The sequence below is a fragment of the Solanum pennellii genome, chromosome 1 (genome assembly GCF_001406875.1).
Source record: "Solanum pennellii chromosome 1, SPENNV200".
NCBI lineage: Eukaryota > Viridiplantae > Streptophyta > Magnoliopsida > Solanales > Solanaceae > Solanum > Solanum pennellii.
In genome coordinates, this window is record NC_028637.1 from 99,649,768 (window position 1) to 99,666,724 (window position 16,957).

The window sequence follows — 16,957 nt, forward strand, 5'->3', positions numbered from 1 at the left end:
TAAAGGATGTTTTCTGCTAAAAATATTACTTTAAAGATGTAATTAAGCCTTGTGGTATAGTTAAAAGATATATTCTGCTAACAATCATATTCTAAGGATGTAATTTAAGTTTGTGATGCAATTAAAAGATGTTTTTTACTAAAAATTATATTTTAAAGATATAATTTAAGTTTGGAATATAATAAAATAATATTTTTGGCCAAAAATTGAGTTGTTTAACATTGAACCGGTACCAGAGTACTCTATGTTTTTTTGAAGGCAGGTTGCTTGAATGATATGTCAATGGACCTTATAACTTAGAGGTGATTTTCGAGAATGATTTTAGAGATGAGTGATTCTTGAACTTTGCATAACTAAAAGTTAAATAACTTTTAAAATATTAACAAATTGAACTAGTAGAGTGAAAAACATTAATATGATAATATGTGATGATAATTATGATAAAATGACTTACTATCATACATATTAATAGAAAAAATGACGACATATATCATATTTAAATATACGAATTCAAAATTATAATTTAATTTTTTAACCTTACATACAGTGAAATGGATCTTTTAAGTTATTAATCTTGTTTCTATCCAACAAGTGATACTATATTTATTGGAACACTTGTGACTTAAAAGAATATTCAACAAAACTTCTTGGGGCTAATTTAGAAAAAAGGGGAAATTGCGGTAGTTCTTTCACGACGTTTCCGTTAGATTTTGGCAGTTGGCGATGGCTGAAGACGGCGGAAACGCGGCGGAGCTACCGTCCTCCGACCCAAACCCGTGCCCGATTTGTCTTGCACCAGTTACCGAAGAGTCCTACTTGAATCAATGTTTCCGTACGTTTCTTTTCTTTTTAGTTTTACACATATCTTCTTGTAGTTTTATAAGCAGTCAATTGTTTTGATGCAATTTCATAAGTGTTAAGCCCTAATTCAGTTGCTTCAATTGTTTAGATGCAATTTCATAAGTTTTAAGCCCTAATTCAGTTGCTTTTCTTTTATCTCTTTTTGCTATTTGTGGATTGTTTTTTATAAATAAATCAGTTTGTAAGTGCTTAATCCAATCATGTTTTTCTGCAGACAAATTTTGCTACAGCTGCATTCTGCGTTGGATAAAAGTGGTTTCGAGTAAGCACTCTCGTGCACCTGCTTCGGTGAAGTGTCCTTTATGTAAGGTTCGAAACCTGTTTTATTATTCTTGTTGGTTCCTATTTCGTCTAAGTGTATTGGCAAAAGTAGATACCTCTCAGGAATTTTAGCAATTTTATATGACTAAATTTTTAGGGCATTGATTGATGAACTATTATAACAGTGATATGATTCCTTCTAGATGCCACGCTTTTGCGTAATAGTGTTTTACTATGCAGGAACCTTGAGAAAAATGAAACATTTTCTGTTAAGATGAATTTGAGAGGATTCTAGTACTAACATCCATATAGTTGTATCACAGAGACTTGTGTGGTCAAGACCAAGGGATTAGATATTTGGTCTTACAAACTTTTTGCTTGATCAGAAGAGTTTTGCCGTGGAGCCTTGAACACAGTGTTGAAATACCAAAGTGGATAGATTGGAGATGTGCATAAATATATGCAATTAATTTGTATATGTTTTACTGAACTTAATCAGATTTTGGTCCCCTTAGATACTCTTTCTGACTTTTGTTTGCCTATTGAATGTTCTGGAGTTGCTTGTCTAAATTTTGCTGGTGGGGACATTTGTATCTGGGAACAGAAATGAAAGAAACGTGGATTTTTTTTACATATTATCTTTGACGTATTGTATCACATTGGGTATGTTTTCGTTGTTTGATGGTATCAACACTTTCTCCAAAACAAAAAGGAGACTCAAAAAGACAGGAAATTTTCCATTACAGGCAGTAATTTTGTTTATAGCTTGATAAAGCTCGAGTTATGTGCCTTCTCACTCTGAGTTAATGTGCTAAGGCAGCACCTCTTCAACCAGGGACTTTCTTATTAAGAGGCAAGCACTAGACTACAGATACATGTGCAAAGTGATGCATTATTTTTTAAAAAAACATATGAATGAATTTTTATTCAGAATAACTTATAAAATTCGAAAGCTGACACCTTTTGTTTTTCATTTCGCTTTTCTGGAGGATTCTATATTTATTATACTTGGTACTTCTGAAATCAGTATATTTCTGACTCTTCTTAGAAATGACAAAATTTCTGAACTCTTCTATTATTAATATAAAATATTTTCTGCTGGATTTCTTTTGCAAATCAACATTCTTCTTTATCTATTTTGCAGACAGAGAATTTTTCTATTATACGGAGCTATAGTGGAGGGTTTTTTCAACAACATTCTGTAAATGAAAACTTGGACAATAGGTAGTAAAGTTCTCTATACTTGTCTGCTTCGTTTGTTACTATTCTAGGTTAACGTCTTGAGCTCCTTTATATGACATTTGTAAACCAGTGGCTTCTTCACAAAATCTCACAAGTATAGATTGCAGTGCTACTATACCGATGAAGGTAAAGTGTTTTCCATCATTGGCTTAAATTTTAGCCATTTCTACCGGATATCTTTTATGAGTCATCACTTTGCTTCCAAGAACTTGAAGTTCGGTAGTTCTGCAGGGGGCCTATTCGACAAATTCAATGTGCTACGTTATTGGAAGTTGCAGAAGTACCTTCAGCCCAATCCTTGGCTTATAAGTTGGTTGAGAAGAGAAATCCAGTCTTTGACTCAGGTCCTTCAGTCTCATCTTTTTGTTGATTAAATGTTTTAATCTTCAATATAGACTGCACTTCTAACTCACTCTCTTAAGAGCTTTTGATTATGATGGTCAATAAAGATGATGAATCCTTGAATCACAAAAAATAAGAAGCATATTTAATGTTCCACAGAGAAAACAACTTACTGATAACCTGTTTCTTGCATTGCTTGTTTTCTGTTTTTATAGCTGAAGTATGGAGATGAAAACCTTTTTTATTTCCAGACCGAACAAGTTCCTTGTGTTCTTTGTAAGGTAGAGGTGAATACTAATTTGCAACCAATAGGAAACTGTCTATAGAACCAGCAAATCCATGGGTATTTCTTAGTCAATCTTTAATTAGTCTTCAGTTGAAGTAAATATGGTGTAACTGGCCAGTTTTCCATTCAGAATAAGGTTGAAGTCGCTGGGATATATCACTGCAGTGTGAAGGTAAAACTGTCTATACTCCTCTGATACGTGAAAAAGCTAGTTATCATCAACAACCCATTTCTCATCGTTGGCAAGTAGGCAACTGGCTTCCTATATGCCTATTTCCTCCCCAAAGAGTAGAACTTGGAACTATAAAGAGCTTATATTAAAAATATTCAACATGAATTTATGTCATTTTGATCCCAATTTGTCACAAAATGATTTGTTGAGAACACATCATAGTTGTCTAGAACATTAGAAAATAGCCTGAATATGGCAACCTATTCAAACTTTCTTTCCTTGATTGCTGTGACTGAAAGTCGTAAAATGGCACCCATGGACAACTTTGGTGGTTATCGATCATGTCATTCTTATTGCAATAGTTATCAAAGTACGCTTAAGGACTAACATTAAACTAATATGTCATAATTCAATCATCTTTGTAACATCTGGTAGAACTTTATTGTATGACAGTTTTGCTAAGTTTGATTCTTTTGTGCATCCTGCAGGAAGAAGATGTAGATATTATTGTACATCATATACTTGGTGTGATTGATTCATTTAGAAGGTACTGTGTGCTGTAAATAGTTGATTTCACATGCATTGAACTTGCCACCATCAAGCTAACCTCTTTTTACCAAAAAGAAAAAAGAAGGCTAACAGCTCTAGAGAAAATTAAATGGCATTTTCTTGAAAATTTGTTACCTAAAAAGTTTTTGTTGTCATGTTTGCTTAATTGGTTGTCATTATGCATTTATAATATAAGATGAATATCTCTCTGCTGGTTAATCTGCAGAAATGAGCAAAAGCATATAAAAGTTGCTCCTCAAGCAAAGCAAGAAGAGTTCAAGATCATGGTATCTGAAGCAACAAGACCTTTCCTAACAGGCCGAACTGATCGATTTGTGAACGAGTTAGAACTATTTCTGGCTTCTTCTTTGACTGTTGATGCTTTTGATAGAGTTTATATCCAGCATTTGGGTTGGAAAATTCCTGAAATGATGGGGGAGAGTGAGGTAGGAGAACCAGTTGAACATGCCCCTTTGGTTCCCTATTTGTACTTGTTTGATGAGGTTTCTGATGGAAATGAATAGATTTTTTGTCCTTGAATCTTAAGTTCAACCTCACTTGACATATTTTAGCTGGTGCAGGCACAGTTTGTAAATCTTTGATTATATGTTTGCTATTTCACACATCCACGGCCTTGTCCCTTTTAGGCTCTTCACTACTCGCAAATATGATGTTTGAGGTTAGCTTGCTTAATATTGTTGCGTCGTACTAAAATTGCAAGTTCCAAATGTTGCCTCTTATTGTACATCTACCTGCCAATTTTTTATCTGGAGTTGCAGGCATGTACAACTCATATGCTGTTCTTCTTGACTTGTTTGAGTTCACTACAACGATTTTCCAATTGACTCTGGATATGTTTACATCACATCTTGTGACTAAACATTCAATCTCCATGCTATAGCAAGAAGCATAGAAAAGATTAAACAAACATGGTTGGCTGGTTTCAGTAATGTATATGAATATAAAAGTCAAGAATGGGACAATATTCTCTATTTAGACGGCCAATTGGCCAAGTTTGACAACTAATCAGTTATCAGATTTCAATTTATCCTTTTTATTCTCATGCCTTAGAACCATCTTGTGAATTGTGTATCATGAATTCATAGTTAAATGAAAAAACTAAATAAATAAAAAACTCTACGGTGCTAAAATGAAAGTCAATTAGGCACTAATTGACGGTTCCCCAATAAGTGGTCTAAAAGTAGTAAAATTAGCAAGAAAGATGCAAATTAAGCAAGAACAAGTAGTGATATATATGTGATTTGCAACTTTTTTATAAATTATTCGACCCAAACAACACTGAAATAGATTTATCGTATACAACTAAAGGTTTTAAAATATTTAGGTTTCCAAATTGACAAGTTGGATACTGAATTGGTCAAAATTGGTGGGCGGACCTCCAAGTCTGAAAAAACATATTTAACATATTGTACCTGAAGTAAACACATAATTAAATTAAGAGAGAGAAAGTAATTCATATATCATCTGAATTCGATTTATCTTTATTTTTCTTGTCTCCATTTTCCATTAGTTCTCGTATTTAAATTGATGACACATTACATTACATATTTTCACTATTCTTAATTATTTGTTCACTTTTAAATTGACAGACCTATTAAGAAAACAATTAATGATATAGTGAATTTTAGTATTTTACCCAATTAATTATGAAAGTGGATGAAAAATTTTATATTTTTAATGTAATCAGTCATTTAATTGAGGATATAATATGTAAAAAAATTGTATTTTATTGATTTGTCTAATTGGACAAGTAATTAAGAACAATTATAAAAGGAGAAGTGGACAAGTAATTAAGGACAGAGGGAGTTTAATGGAAAAATGACATAAATCTCAAATTTAAGTTCTCTTATTACCAGTATCCTCTATTAGTTTTACAAATATCCAAAATTCCTCATTTTCATGCATCAGATTGATGTATTAGCGCGTCAGATTAGTGTATCTCGCACATCAGATTAATGTAATTCATGCATCAGATTAGTTATCATGTATAAAATGTAATTATCTTATTTAATGATTAATGTATCTCGTGCTCAATTTGAAGAATTTCTGTAATTATAAACTTAGAAGGGACAAATGATAATTTTACACTAAAAGTATGTGATTTCTGTCATTTATCCTTTAGTTAATTTGGTGGCTAAAATTTAATTATTTGAACAAAGCCTTGCCCATGATTAGAATTACTAAATACTTCTAATAGATCCCACATTATAAAATTTATTAAATAACACAATTAATAATAGTTCTAACTCACTAAACATAATAATTGTTGTTTCACAGTTTAAGAAATAATAGTAATCAAGACTTGATTTAACTTTAAAAAGGAAAAATATTTAGTCTTTTGACAATTCTAACTAAATTATGATCACATAATTGTGACCATTTAGCACTTCCCTATTCTAATTATGCTAAAGACTAACTAAATATAATAATTGTTGTTCACATGTATTTTTAAAAGTTTAGAAAATAAAGTAGTAAAAATAAAGACTAGACTTTAATTCAAAAGGAAATGTTAAATTAGTCATGTTATAATTTTAGTCAAATTATGACCACATAATTCTGACCATTTAACACTTTTCTATTCTAATTTTGTTAAAAATTGTGTTTTAATTAGCATAAACTTAAAAATAAATAATGAAAATGAGCCGAACTCGTATTTAATGAAAACCGAAAAGAAGGGTTTAGAGATTGAAAATTACGTTCTAACGATAACGGTGGTTGGTAAGAGAAGGTCAAAAACAACAAAAAGGATAAAATTCTCCGCCACAATCAACGAACAAGGTAGGCCAAACTCCATCAGTACAGCAGCCATACTTAACCAACGGCAGTCTCCTTCTGACTCTCTACTATCCGATCTCTGTATAAATAGGTATAGGATTTGTATCTCACGACTAACGGAAAACGGAAAGAGAGAGTAAAAGAAATGGAGGTGAGAGCTAGAGCCCCGGGGAAAATCATATTGGCTGGTGAACATGCTGTGGTTCACGGATCAGCTGCCGTCGCTGCCTCTATCGATCTCTATACTTACGTCTCCCTTCGATTTCCTACTCCTGCTGGTATACATTCTACTCCCAATTAGTTGTAAATATAATTTCTGAATCTAATTGAGGTTTTTGAATACGTAATTCACATATGTACATATATCGAGCGTTTGAGGCTTATATTGAGATCGATTGTGGAATTTTTTGAACTTCAGGAGAATTTCTGTAGTTGACAAACGATTTTCAATTTTATGCCTTTTCAACTCTGTTCTCATTTATCAGGAGGAGGGAAGTATGTTAAAATATAGTCCTTAAACTTTATTCTTCATCATGTATGTTTGTCTTTGTTGCCAACCTTGATAACTGATCAAACACTGAGAACTGATCCGATTTTTCTCCATAGCGAAAGCAACTATGAGACATTGGGTTTCCTCAAAAAATGTATAATTATATATATGATCAAGTGTAGAGAATGTTATTCTGATGGTTGAGTTTTAGGCTTTTAGTTGTTAATGGGACTGAATGATTGGTTACTGTTACTGTGTTATGCTCATTGTTCTGTGTCACTACTCTGATATTGAGATGAGATACTGGAGTTCATACTGACCTCTAGGATTTGTCACATATGCTGTATCCTAAAATGGATGAACTAAGATAGAAACATGATAAATTTGCTTGAATTCAACTTTAACTTGTTTAAAGCGGATTATTTTTCTTTGAAAGACCAAAAAAACAAAAATCACTTTTACCCTAACTGTTTTTTCCTTTTCATTTTAACCCTTATATGTTAATCGGTTTCTTCATTTAGTTTTTCTCAAATTATGTTTCTTTTCTTCTTAATTTCTTCGGTAAATAGATAATGACGAAAGACTAAGCCTCCAGCTTAAGGATGTGTCATTAGAATTTTCCTGGCCAGTTGCAAGAATTAAAGAGGCTTTTCCAAACTTGGAAAATCCGATTCCTCCTTCCTCATGCTCGCTGGAGACTCTTAAACTAATTGCTTCTCTAGTCGATGAGCAGAACATTCCTGAGTCAAATATAGGTCTCGCTGCAGGTGTCACAGCTTTTCTTTGGCTATTCACCTCAATCCATGGGTATGAACTTTCATTCCTTTACTTGACCACTTGACATTCATAAAACAGATTTCATGATATCACATTGACTTTCTCTTTGATTGCCTTATTAGATGCAAACCAGCTAAAGCAGTTGTCAATTCTGAGCTTCCATTGGGATCAGGCTTGGGTTCATCTGCAGCTTTTTGTGTTGCACTCTCCGCAGCCATTCTTGCATTGTCAGATTCAGTCACTATGGATTTCAGCCACCGAGGTTGGCAAGTTTTTGGAGAGAATCAGCTGGAATTGGTGAATAAATGGGCTTTCGAAGGCGAGAAAATAATTCATGGGAAGCCATCTGGTATTGACAACACAGTGAGCACATATGGTATGTGACAATATCCATTGTTACTATATCTGCTTTCCTTTTATGATATGTTACGGGATCACAGAACAAAGAGAAAACATCCCAGTCAAGCTGACAAGGGGCATTAAAGCATATAGTTTTGCTTAAGCGGGTAAAAAGCAAATATGCTAATTTGTGACTGAGAAGTAAGAAATTGGTACTGTGGGAATTAATAAGCATCTATTAAGATAAAGAAAGAAGATATCTTAAAGAACTTGTAGCCTGTTGGTGCAAGAAAAAACATGTGATTAACTTGTAAGCCTCCCATAACTAAACATTATACTTGAGATTCTAAAAAGTAACACCATAGTCACGAAAAGACATTTTTGTTTATATGTCTTGCTGCCTTAAAATGACTCTAGAATAACAGCTTAATCTAAGAAGAATTGTGTTATAAAAGAATTTCACAAGAGGAATTCATTAGGCTTGTTAAAAATATTCCTATCTCTAACATGCCGTTGGTATGCTGTGTTCTACTTTTGTGTAAAATCTGCTTGTTAAGTCCATCTAGAAAACCCACTTCAAACAGTTGCATTTTTTTTTTCCCGGTAATTATGCTTTTGGAACGATGATATGAAAAAGAGGTATCCTTAGTGATCTATGAAGAACTATTGAGATTCAATTATGGATTGTAACAATGTTAACAACACTTATTTATCTTCTATACAAGTCTTTAAATCTCCCTAGGTATCTCAAATATTTGTCTTATGATAAAAGACATCTTGTTGTTTGTTTGAGAGCTATGTCTTCTATATTGCCAGAAATGAGGATGTGTGTCCTAATCAGACCAGAATCAAACAAGATAGACAATGCAAACATAAAGCTCCTTGTAATATTAACAGATCTTTTACTTCTGTGGTAATTTTAGGCAGACAAGTTAACCTCTTCATGTCCACACCCCAAAAGTAAAGTCTTAGAGGAAGTAATTTTGAAACAAAGACTGATGTTCACTGGAAACAAAGACAGATAATCAAGACTCATATTGCATGGTGGCTGGCGCAATATAAAAAAGAAAACTTGCCTCACAAGTTAAATTATGTTTGTTTTTCACTTTTTGAGTCAACGTCTTTTTAGACATATGATGTGAAGTGCTGGAGACAGAAAAATCATTTTAGGGTAAATGGGCACAGTCAACATGGAACAGATTCTACCAGTCACAGTCTAAACATGCCATTACTTGCTCTCAAAGAGAAATGCAAATCTATTTCTTTTCACTTTGCATGTTCTATGTTGCTTAATTATAACTTTTTGTTTGCAGGGAGAAGAGAATGGTTCTCTCTTCTTCTTTTGCAGCTCTGCCGATTAGACTTCAAATATATGTCCTGTTTACATTTGGTCTCACAAAACATAGAATGAGGTCTTAGATCCATTAGAGAATCTGAAATGCTATTCATGAAGGTAATGAACTGTTTCAGAAGGTTATCTAATTAGAACAGATGAGCTATTTTGAAATTGATGTTTGCTTGGCAAAGATTATGCATACGGAAGCTCCTGAATTACAATGTTAATTTCTCTCATGTGCATTGGCAGCATTTTGACAATCTTCTCCTTTTATGTGGCATTTTTTTTTGGGACACGGGGTTTGTATAGTCACTTGCCCTTCTGTTCCTCCTACTATCTTCAAGGTATCATGTACATGATTTTGCCTGAAATATTTTCCATGGTCGATTTTTCTTCTATGGTTCAGAAACATAGGATATTTTTCAGATACTCCATGAAAGGATGTGTCAGGATTTTAATGATTTCACAACCTATAACTTTACATACAGGAAATATGATCAAGTTTAAGTCAGGTGATTTGACACGCCTCAAAACAAATATGCCACTTAAAATGCTGATCACTAACACAAAGGTTGGGAGAAATACAAAGGCATTGGTGGCTAGCGTCTCTGAGAGGACCTTGCGGCATCCGACTGCAATGGCTTCTGTGTTTACTGCGGTGGATTCTATCAGTAATGAAGTGGCTGCAATTATTCAATCACCTGTCCCTGATGATCTTGCCATAACTGAGAAAGAAGAAAAACTGGCAGAGTTGATGGAGATGAACCAAGGATTGCTTCAGTGCATGGGTGTTAGCCATGCTTCCATAGAAACTGTTCTTCGAACAACTCTAAAGTACAAACTGTCTACTAAGTTAACTGGAGCTGGTGGTGGAGGCTGTGTTTTGACATTACTACCAACCCGTATCCTTTTATCTATTTTCCTTCTGATAAATGTTTTCTAATCACAACGTGCTATTTATATATCTCTATTCACTATTGACATTTTTGGAGTTAGTCTGTTTCTCCAGGATATTATACTTCGAAACTTTAATCAGCTTTACCTGGGCTTCATAAATGGGATGCATTGGCCATCCCCATGGACATTAAGCTTAGGTTCTTGAACCTTACTCTAGAAGGGTAAAAAAAAAGTTATTCACTAGGCCATAATTCTGTATGCCTAGAAAATTGACTTCGTCTTTAGCATGCTTCAACTTTTGATATTTTTCTTTATCACTAACGTTTTCTGCATAGTGACATTTGTTTTTTGCTTGTGGAATCTACATCTTATTTAGAAGTATGAACTGCAATTCTTGCCTTAACCAAGTGTGTCTGGAATATGTAATATTTGCTTTCTTCTGCTTACGGTTTCACATCCCTTTGTCAAGTTTCTCATTTCATTTCTCTTGGAACAAAAAACATATGTATGCACATGAAAGCATTCTGTCAAGTTTTTCATTTTGTTATTCTTAGAACAAAGAGCATATGCGCTTGAAAGCATTCGGTTTAATTGATTAGAGTTACATGATTCTGCAGCTATTTTACATGTTTTTATATTTTAGTGTTATTTCCATCATCTTGGCTGGTGTACTTGTTGCTTTCGTTAATTGATTCAACTACATATGATTCTTGCTGCGCTTATATTACAGGGTTATATCCATCTTTTCTGAAAAAATACATAGTTCTACCGCTATTTTATAGTGTTATATCCATCTCTTCTTGTCTGATATATTACTTGATCTTTGCCATGTGGGAGAAAACTAATTACCACTCGAGTCTATCCTTCTCCATAAATAGCACTGATCATGAGTGCTGCCGAGTTCCCACATTTCAGCCTAGCCTTCTTTCAACTTTCCTTGACAACAATTTCCAGTTCTGTCAGGAACAGTCGTTGATAAAGTGGTAGCCGATTTAGAAACATGCGGATTCCAGTGCCTGCTTGCTGGAATTGGTGGAAACGGCGTAGAATTTTCGTATAGCGGCATTCCTGATATTGGAGCCAACGGAGGCAATTTTTCATGAGATCTATCTCTTCACCCTTGAATGTGGACTTGGAGGTGCGCTTCGCAATCTAAAGGAACTCAGATCCCCACCGTCAACTTGTTTTATAGTTCAGGTCTTGATTAAGAACTTGAAATAATTATAGAGAAATTTCATGGTTCTTTTTAAGTTCTGTGACAAAAATATAAATGACGATAGGAAAATCCCCCTTTGAATGATGAAAAGCAACCGCTAACTAATTTTTTTAATTCCGAAGTTCTTTTCTTGGTTCATCCTGTTTACTTGTCCTCCAGTTTGTTAATTTTGTTATCCAGTTGCTGTTGCCTTCTTCCAACCATATCTAAGAGCAGATAAACCTTGCTTAAAGGGAAAGCAAAGCGCAGACACAGATAAAAGAGAAGAGAGTATATTTCATTGCAACTTATAAACATACAGAGTAGATTATTATTCTACTGATACCACTTCACTGTGGAGACCATAGTGCAAAACACGGATAGTACATGAAAACTAACACACAACAGATCATAGCTTTCACTGAAAGCTGACAAAAGCTCCTAAAGACTTTCAAGCATTGACTATCGTCCCACCTGCAAACCAACAATATACAACATTCAGATCATATGTTCAATCCAAGGATAACATAGTAGTTTTAATTTTAGCAACTTGGCTATGTAAAGGCTCAGCATACCATTAGGGTGGATGACTTGGCCAGTTATATAGGAGGATTCCGGGCAAGAAGCCAGGAAAACATATGATGGGGCCACCTCGATAGGCTGAGCAGCCCTCTTCATTGGCACTTGTTTACCAAAATTTGCACATTCCTCTTCAGAAAACGAAGCTGGAATCAGTGGCGTCCAAACCGGGCCAGGGGCAACACCATTAACGCGTATGCCCCTCTCCACAAGCTGAAGGGCAAGTCCTCTAGTAAATGCAACAATTGCACCCTTTGTGGCTGTGTAATCAAGAAGTTTTGCATTCCCCTTGTATGCATTCACGGATGTTGTGTTTATTATGCTGCTACCTTCCTTCATATGTTTCAAAGCATGCCTGCACCCAAAACATTCATTTGAATTGTACAGAAGTACTGTAAAACTAATCTTGCACTATAATTGTGTAAATCTTCTTAAAATAGGACCAACCTAGTGACAAAAAAGTAAGAGAAGATATTAGTTCTAAAAACTCTCTCAAGCCTTTCCTCATTGATCTCCTCAACAGAACTAGCCTCGTACTGCTCTGCAGCATTGTTCACCAGAATATCAATCCGGCCATAGGAATTCACAACCTCATCAACCACTCTCTTGCAATTGTCATCGAATCCCAAGTCTGTTGGCACCGCCATTGGGTCCTTTGCATCCGCTGCCTTGGCTTGCATTAGCAATTTAAGTGTGTCTTGCGCATCCTTCTCTTCTTGAGACTTGACGTAAGTGAAGGCCACAGTTGCACCCTCCAGTGCAAAGCAATGGCACACTGCTCGTCCAATCCCGGAATCACCTCCAGTCACCAGCGCTATTTTGCCCTTCACATTAACAAAATAAAGAGCTTATTAAACTACTCCCTCTGTGCCACTTCCACTTCCCTTGTGTCTTCTCTTTTTAGTCTCATTTCTCCAAAAAAATAATATCTATCTTTCTCATAATTAAAAATAATTTAATTTTGAAATATCATTACTTAATAGCATAAAAATATATTGAACACGACCTTTTTTCCCCAAGTTTATGTGAAGATCAAAGTTAAAGATGCTTGATAATCTGGAACAGAATAATACTACACAAAGGCGTATTCTCCTAGCATGCACTGTACACTTCGGACTATCGTACGTGAGCCTAAGAACTAAATGCAATTTATAAAGTTAAAATTTTGCGTTAGTAGGTAAGAAATAAAGAACATATTTAGGAGAAGTTAGAAAAGAGGATTAAATACTCGGAGCTTATTAGCAGGCTTGTAATCCTGACTAGAATAGTGAGGAGTAGGGTCCATGGCATGTTCCTTGCCAGGCTGAGTTTCTTGTTTCTGGGGTGGGAATGTTTGTCCACCTGACGCCATTGATCTCGCAATAATATTAACCGGAGGATATGATCTTCTTCTCTTAGTGTTGTTAGTAAAGAAGTTGCAGGGAGAAATTAGGTGAGTAGTGAAAGTGGAAGAGAAAGCTCTAGCTGAACAAGGGAGAAAGCGAGAGCACATTACCCTTTTATAGATACACACACGTAGCGGTGAGTGATGAATGGATAAGTACTTGGCAAATTAACAAAGTGTCTTATTTTATATGTAATGTATACGGAGTAGGAAGAGGCCGGAAACGGTGGAAGAGTAGCAGTACGTGTCTTGTAAAGCCGCATGCAGTGGACACGTCAATAGAAACGCACGTCATAATTAAGGTGTGTTCGGCGGACTATCTTCAGCTGATCATCTTGAACAAGAACAATGTAGCAAGGTGGATTTTGATATATAAATAATTTTTTTTAAAAAAGGTTAAGAGTACTTTACAGGTGCCAATAAGAGGTACATTTAGAGTGGTGTAAGAGGTTAACTTAATGCGTCACCTGCTTTGCATGTCCGCGACGTGTTATTTTCATGCAAATTTCCATACGGCGCGGCGCTCAATTTCTCTGGAGAGTTTGAGAAAACTAAGCTTATATCCAGATAACTCTCCATGATCTACTACTTACAGCAAGATAGTTTCATATTCCACTGCAGATAAATTTGATAAAAGTGGTTTACTGATTAGAAACGTAAAATGGCGTCACTTCGAGTTTCTCCTCCTACTTTTTTGTTTCTGCTTGCACCGCTCCTTATCTTGGCTACAGTGAACTGCGATGGTGCACTCTCTCTCTCTTACCTTTTTTCTTAAATCTTTTCTTCATTAATTCATTGTATATTAGCATCTTCTTTCCATGGTTGTTATTTTGATTTATTTGTCCTATCCTTTTTTAGTTTAGTCAGTGTAGAAATAAAATGTCTTCTTTTCCCTTTCTTTAACTCTTTAATTTTAGTTTTTAGATTAAAGTATTTGCGTACATCTAACATATTTTTAATTTGAAAGCTCAAGGCAAACGTCATGTCAAATCATAATCAGACAAACAAAATTTTGGAATGTTGAAATGAAGGGAGTATAATATATTGTGTCCTATTTTATTGTAGGATGATATTACAAGAAAAGTACGGGTATATATCTACGGCTAGAACTATTATAAAAGGACAAATAGGATATATAAGGTAGAGAGGACAAAATATAATTATCAGATATATATTGAGTAAAGAAAAACTGAGGATAAAAAAGGGTAAGGATTTGATCATTACCAAATCGATTGTTGGATAAAATGGGGATTTTTTTCTTCTGTTGCACAATATAGATGTAACGATACACTATAATAAAATCTAATCTTAATTTTAGTAACCACCAAGCAAACATGTTTTTAGTATTTAAACTAACGGTACAGTACAAGCGTTAGATATGAATTTGTTTTCACCAAGAGTGTTATAAACTTTCAGCATATATAGTTAACCCTACTTGTTTTACTTATCACGTTGGAGTATAAGTTTCCCTTATTATGAATATTACTTAAAAATTATCTCAAGCCAATATCATAGTGGTTTACAATTTATTGTATATACTAGTACTACAGAGCAATATATACCAGTATAAAATTTACGAAAACCAATAAGCTGTTTTTTGTAGATCTTTAATTACTAAGAACTTGGATACGGAAGCGGGTATTGATATATAAACAAATTTTGATATTTGCCACGATTGTAGTGTCTGTATAGTGTTGCCACAATGACATATTATGAGATGTTTAGTCTCAAGTAATGATTAACGCGCATATTATCAACATTTTTGTCTTTTAAGTTGTCCTTGGGGATGTTCTCAGTATAATATACTATGTATAATTCAGGTATGATATTTGTATGATCATCAAAAATCAGTGTACAACAGCTAGATAGAAAATGGAGATACGTAAAAGATATAGTAAATCTGACGGGGTATTTGTGTGAAGATTCGATTAAAATATTGACATGATGTATTATGACAGATGAAGAAGGTCACGTCCTTTCCGGTATCAACAGTTACCGGCAATCCCACAGTTTACCAGCCCTAACGAAGCAGGACAAGGCCGATTGTCTAGCCGATGAAATCGCAGATGAGTTGGAAAATCAACCATGCCCCAGCGGCGGCATTACTCCGGCTCCGGCATCTCAATTTGCTCAGTACCCTAAACTGTTAGACAAGTGCAACATAAACATTAACACGACAGCTGAAGGTGTTATCCTCCCTGTTTGTGTCCACGATCGGGTCGCGACCCTAGTGCTAACGAACTATACTCAGTCTCGGCATGCGGGGTACCTTAACAATTCTAAGTATACTGGAGCTGGAATTGGCACCGAGAAAGACTGGACTGTGGTGGTCTTGACGACGAACACTGTCGGTGGAAGCTTTACTAGTGGAGTAACTAGTTTGATTAATATTAGTGTGTTTGGTATGAGTACAACTCATTATTATTTGATGTTTTTGTTGTTAGGTCTCTTCCTAGCTATTAATTGATGTCACTAGTAGTTACGTTGTTCCTTGATCATCTGTATCGAACCCCTGTTTTATTTCATGTATGTATTCCAAGAATATTCTGGATTATTACGAGTATGTGTGACTACTATAATGTGTTGAATTTAGGAAAATAATGGACCACATAGTGGAGTAAAGGGTGAATATTACGTCTAAACCGCATTAAAGGGGAACTCATTGGAAATTTCAGCCGCCAATGTCGTCGTTGTAATTGGCATTGTAGTTGGACGATGTATTTTTTTTTCTAAGTTAGTATTTGATATTTATATCGTATTGATGTTACATTTGGATGATTTTAATAAATAGATATTGACGAACTTTTAGAAGCAACTTTACTTAACAAAATAAGTAATATATCATTAAAAAAAAGTGATTTTCTTTCAAAAAGAACAAATAAATAATACCTTTCGCGCCTTTATTAATTTTGTTTTAAAGAGTTACGAATATTTCGTTAAAAATTAAAATGAAAATAGAGAAATAAATTGATAATGATAAACTTATAAATTGAGAAGCTATTTTATGTAATAGAATAAGTAATATATCATTAAAAAAAGTAATTTTCTTCCAAAAAGAATAAAAAAATAGTACTTTTCACGCGTTTCTCTTAAAGAGTTATGAACGTTTCGCTAAAAATTAAAATGAAAATAGACGAATAAATTGATGTTGATGAACTTTTACATTGAGAAGCTACTTTATATAACAAACAGAAAGGGTTAAAAATACTCTTGAACTATCACAAAGAGCTTAAATATACCCTTGAAGTATATTTCGCTTCAAATATACTTTTACCGTCAAACTATGAGGTCAAAAATACCCTTCTCATTAACAGAATCGGTTAAACGTCACTTAGATGCCATGTGAATGTCACATGGCATGCCACATGAGCTGATAGAGTTCCACTCATGCCACGTACATTAATAACTTATCCCTAATTTTTCCTAATTTTCTCTGTTTTTCGTAGAATTT

At 34.4% G+C, this 16,957-nt stretch overlaps 4 protein-coding genes across 5 annotated transcripts; 3 read left to right on the top strand and 1 right to left on the bottom strand.

The window, feature by feature from the left end:
* The first annotated feature begins 607 nt into the window (after nt 1–607).
* On the top strand, nt 608–4,406 carry LOC107012794. Its single transcript, XM_015212725.2, has 7 exons — nt 608–832; nt 1,076–1,170; nt 2,267–2,346; nt 2,435–2,490; nt 2,596–2,708; nt 3,653–3,711; nt 3,940–4,406. The coding sequence occupies exons 1-7, from the start codon at nt 724–726 to the stop codon at nt 4,235–4,237; spliced, it is 810 nt and encodes a 269-aa protein (XP_015068211.1). The 5' UTR covers nt 608–723; the 3' UTR covers nt 4,238–4,406.
* Nucleotides 4,407–6,396: 1,990 nt separating this feature from the next.
* On the top strand, nt 6,397–11,700 carry LOC107007967 (mevalonate kinase). Its single transcript, XM_015206832.2, has 6 exons — nt 6,397–6,512; nt 6,601–6,787; nt 7,569–7,806; nt 7,899–8,152; nt 9,940–10,353; nt 11,303–11,700. The coding sequence occupies exons 2-6, from the start codon at nt 6,655–6,657 to the stop codon at nt 11,449–11,451; spliced, it is 1,188 nt and encodes a 395-aa protein (XP_015062318.1). The 5' UTR covers nt 6,397–6,512; nt 6,601–6,654; the 3' UTR covers nt 11,452–11,700.
* Nucleotides 11,701–11,822: 122 nt separating this feature from the next.
* Nucleotides 11,823–13,636, bottom strand: LOC107007968 (NADPH-dependent aldehyde reductase 1, chloroplastic). Of its 2 annotated transcripts, XM_015206833.2 has the most exons (4): nt 13,351–13,636; nt 12,570–12,946; nt 12,119–12,477; nt 11,823–12,017 (listed from the first exon to the last, which is right to left on the bottom strand). In XM_015206833.2, the coding sequence occupies exons 1-4, from the start codon at nt 13,612–13,614 to the stop codon at nt 11,995–11,997; spliced, it is 1,023 nt and encodes a 340-aa protein (XP_015062319.1). In that variant the 5' UTR covers nt 13,615–13,636; the 3' UTR covers nt 11,823–11,994. The 2 variants fall into 2 exon arrangements, with proteins under 2 accessions (XP_015062319.1, XP_027772942.1); XM_027917141.1 differs by having other exon boundaries at nt 11,823–12,477.
* Nucleotides 13,637–14,050: 414 nt separating this feature from the next.
* On the top strand, nt 14,051–16,069 carry LOC107030503 (uncharacterized GPI-anchored protein At3g06035-like). The gene is made up of 2 exons (XM_015231774.2): nt 14,051–14,249; nt 15,465–16,069. Exons 1-2 carry the CDS (start codon nt 14,168–14,170, stop codon nt 15,971–15,973), a joined length of 591 nt encoding a protein of 196 aa, XP_015087260.1. The 5' UTR covers nt 14,051–14,167; the 3' UTR covers nt 15,974–16,069.
* Nucleotides 16,070–16,957: the final 888 nt, after the last annotated feature.

Excerpts from the sequence above, each read along its gene's own strand:
- LOC107012794 (XM_015212725.2), top strand. The coding sequence starts at position 724 with ATGGCTGAAGACGGCGGAAACGCGGCGGAGCTACCGTCCTCCGACCCA. Across the intron at positions 833-1,075 it reads CTACTTGAATCAATGTTTCC|ACAAATTTTGCTACAGCTGC; the intron begins GTACGTTTCTTT and ends GTTTTTCTGCAG. Across the intron at positions 2,347-2,434 it reads AATGAAAACTTGGACAATAG|TGGCTTCTTCACAAAATCTC; the intron begins GTAGTAAAGTTC and ends TTTGTAAACCAG.
- LOC107007967 (XM_015206832.2), top strand. The coding sequence starts at position 6,655 with ATGGAGGTGAGAGCTAGAGCCCCGGGGAAAATCATATTGGCTGGTGAA. Across the intron at positions 8,153-9,939 it reads CAACACAGTGAGCACATATG|GAAATATGATCAAGTTTAAG; the intron begins GTATGTGACAAT and ends CTTTACATACAG. Across the intron at positions 10,354-11,302 it reads TTTGACATTACTACCAACCC|TTCTGTCAGGAACAGTCGTT; the intron begins GTATCCTTTTAT and ends AACAATTTCCAG.
- LOC107030503 (XM_015231774.2), top strand. The coding sequence starts at position 14,168 with ATGGCGTCACTTCGAGTTTCTCCTCCTACTTTTTTGTTTCTGCTTGCA. Across the intron at positions 14,250-15,464 it reads GGCTACAGTGAACTGCGATG|ATGAAGAAGGTCACGTCCTT; the intron begins GTGCACTCTCTC and ends GTATTATGACAG.
- LOC107007968 (XM_027917141.1), bottom strand. The coding sequence starts at position 13,614 with ATGTGCTCTCGCTTTCTCCCTTGTTCAGCTAGAGCTTTCTCTTCCACT. Across the intron at positions 12,947-13,350 it reads AGCCTGCTAATAAGCTCCGA|GGCAAAATAGCGCTGGTGAC; the intron begins GTATTTAATCCT and ends GTTAATGTGAAG. Across the intron at positions 12,478-12,569 it reads TCTTACTTTTTTGTCACTAG|GCATGCTTTGAAACATATGA; the intron begins GTTGGTCCTATT and ends TTTTGGGTGCAG.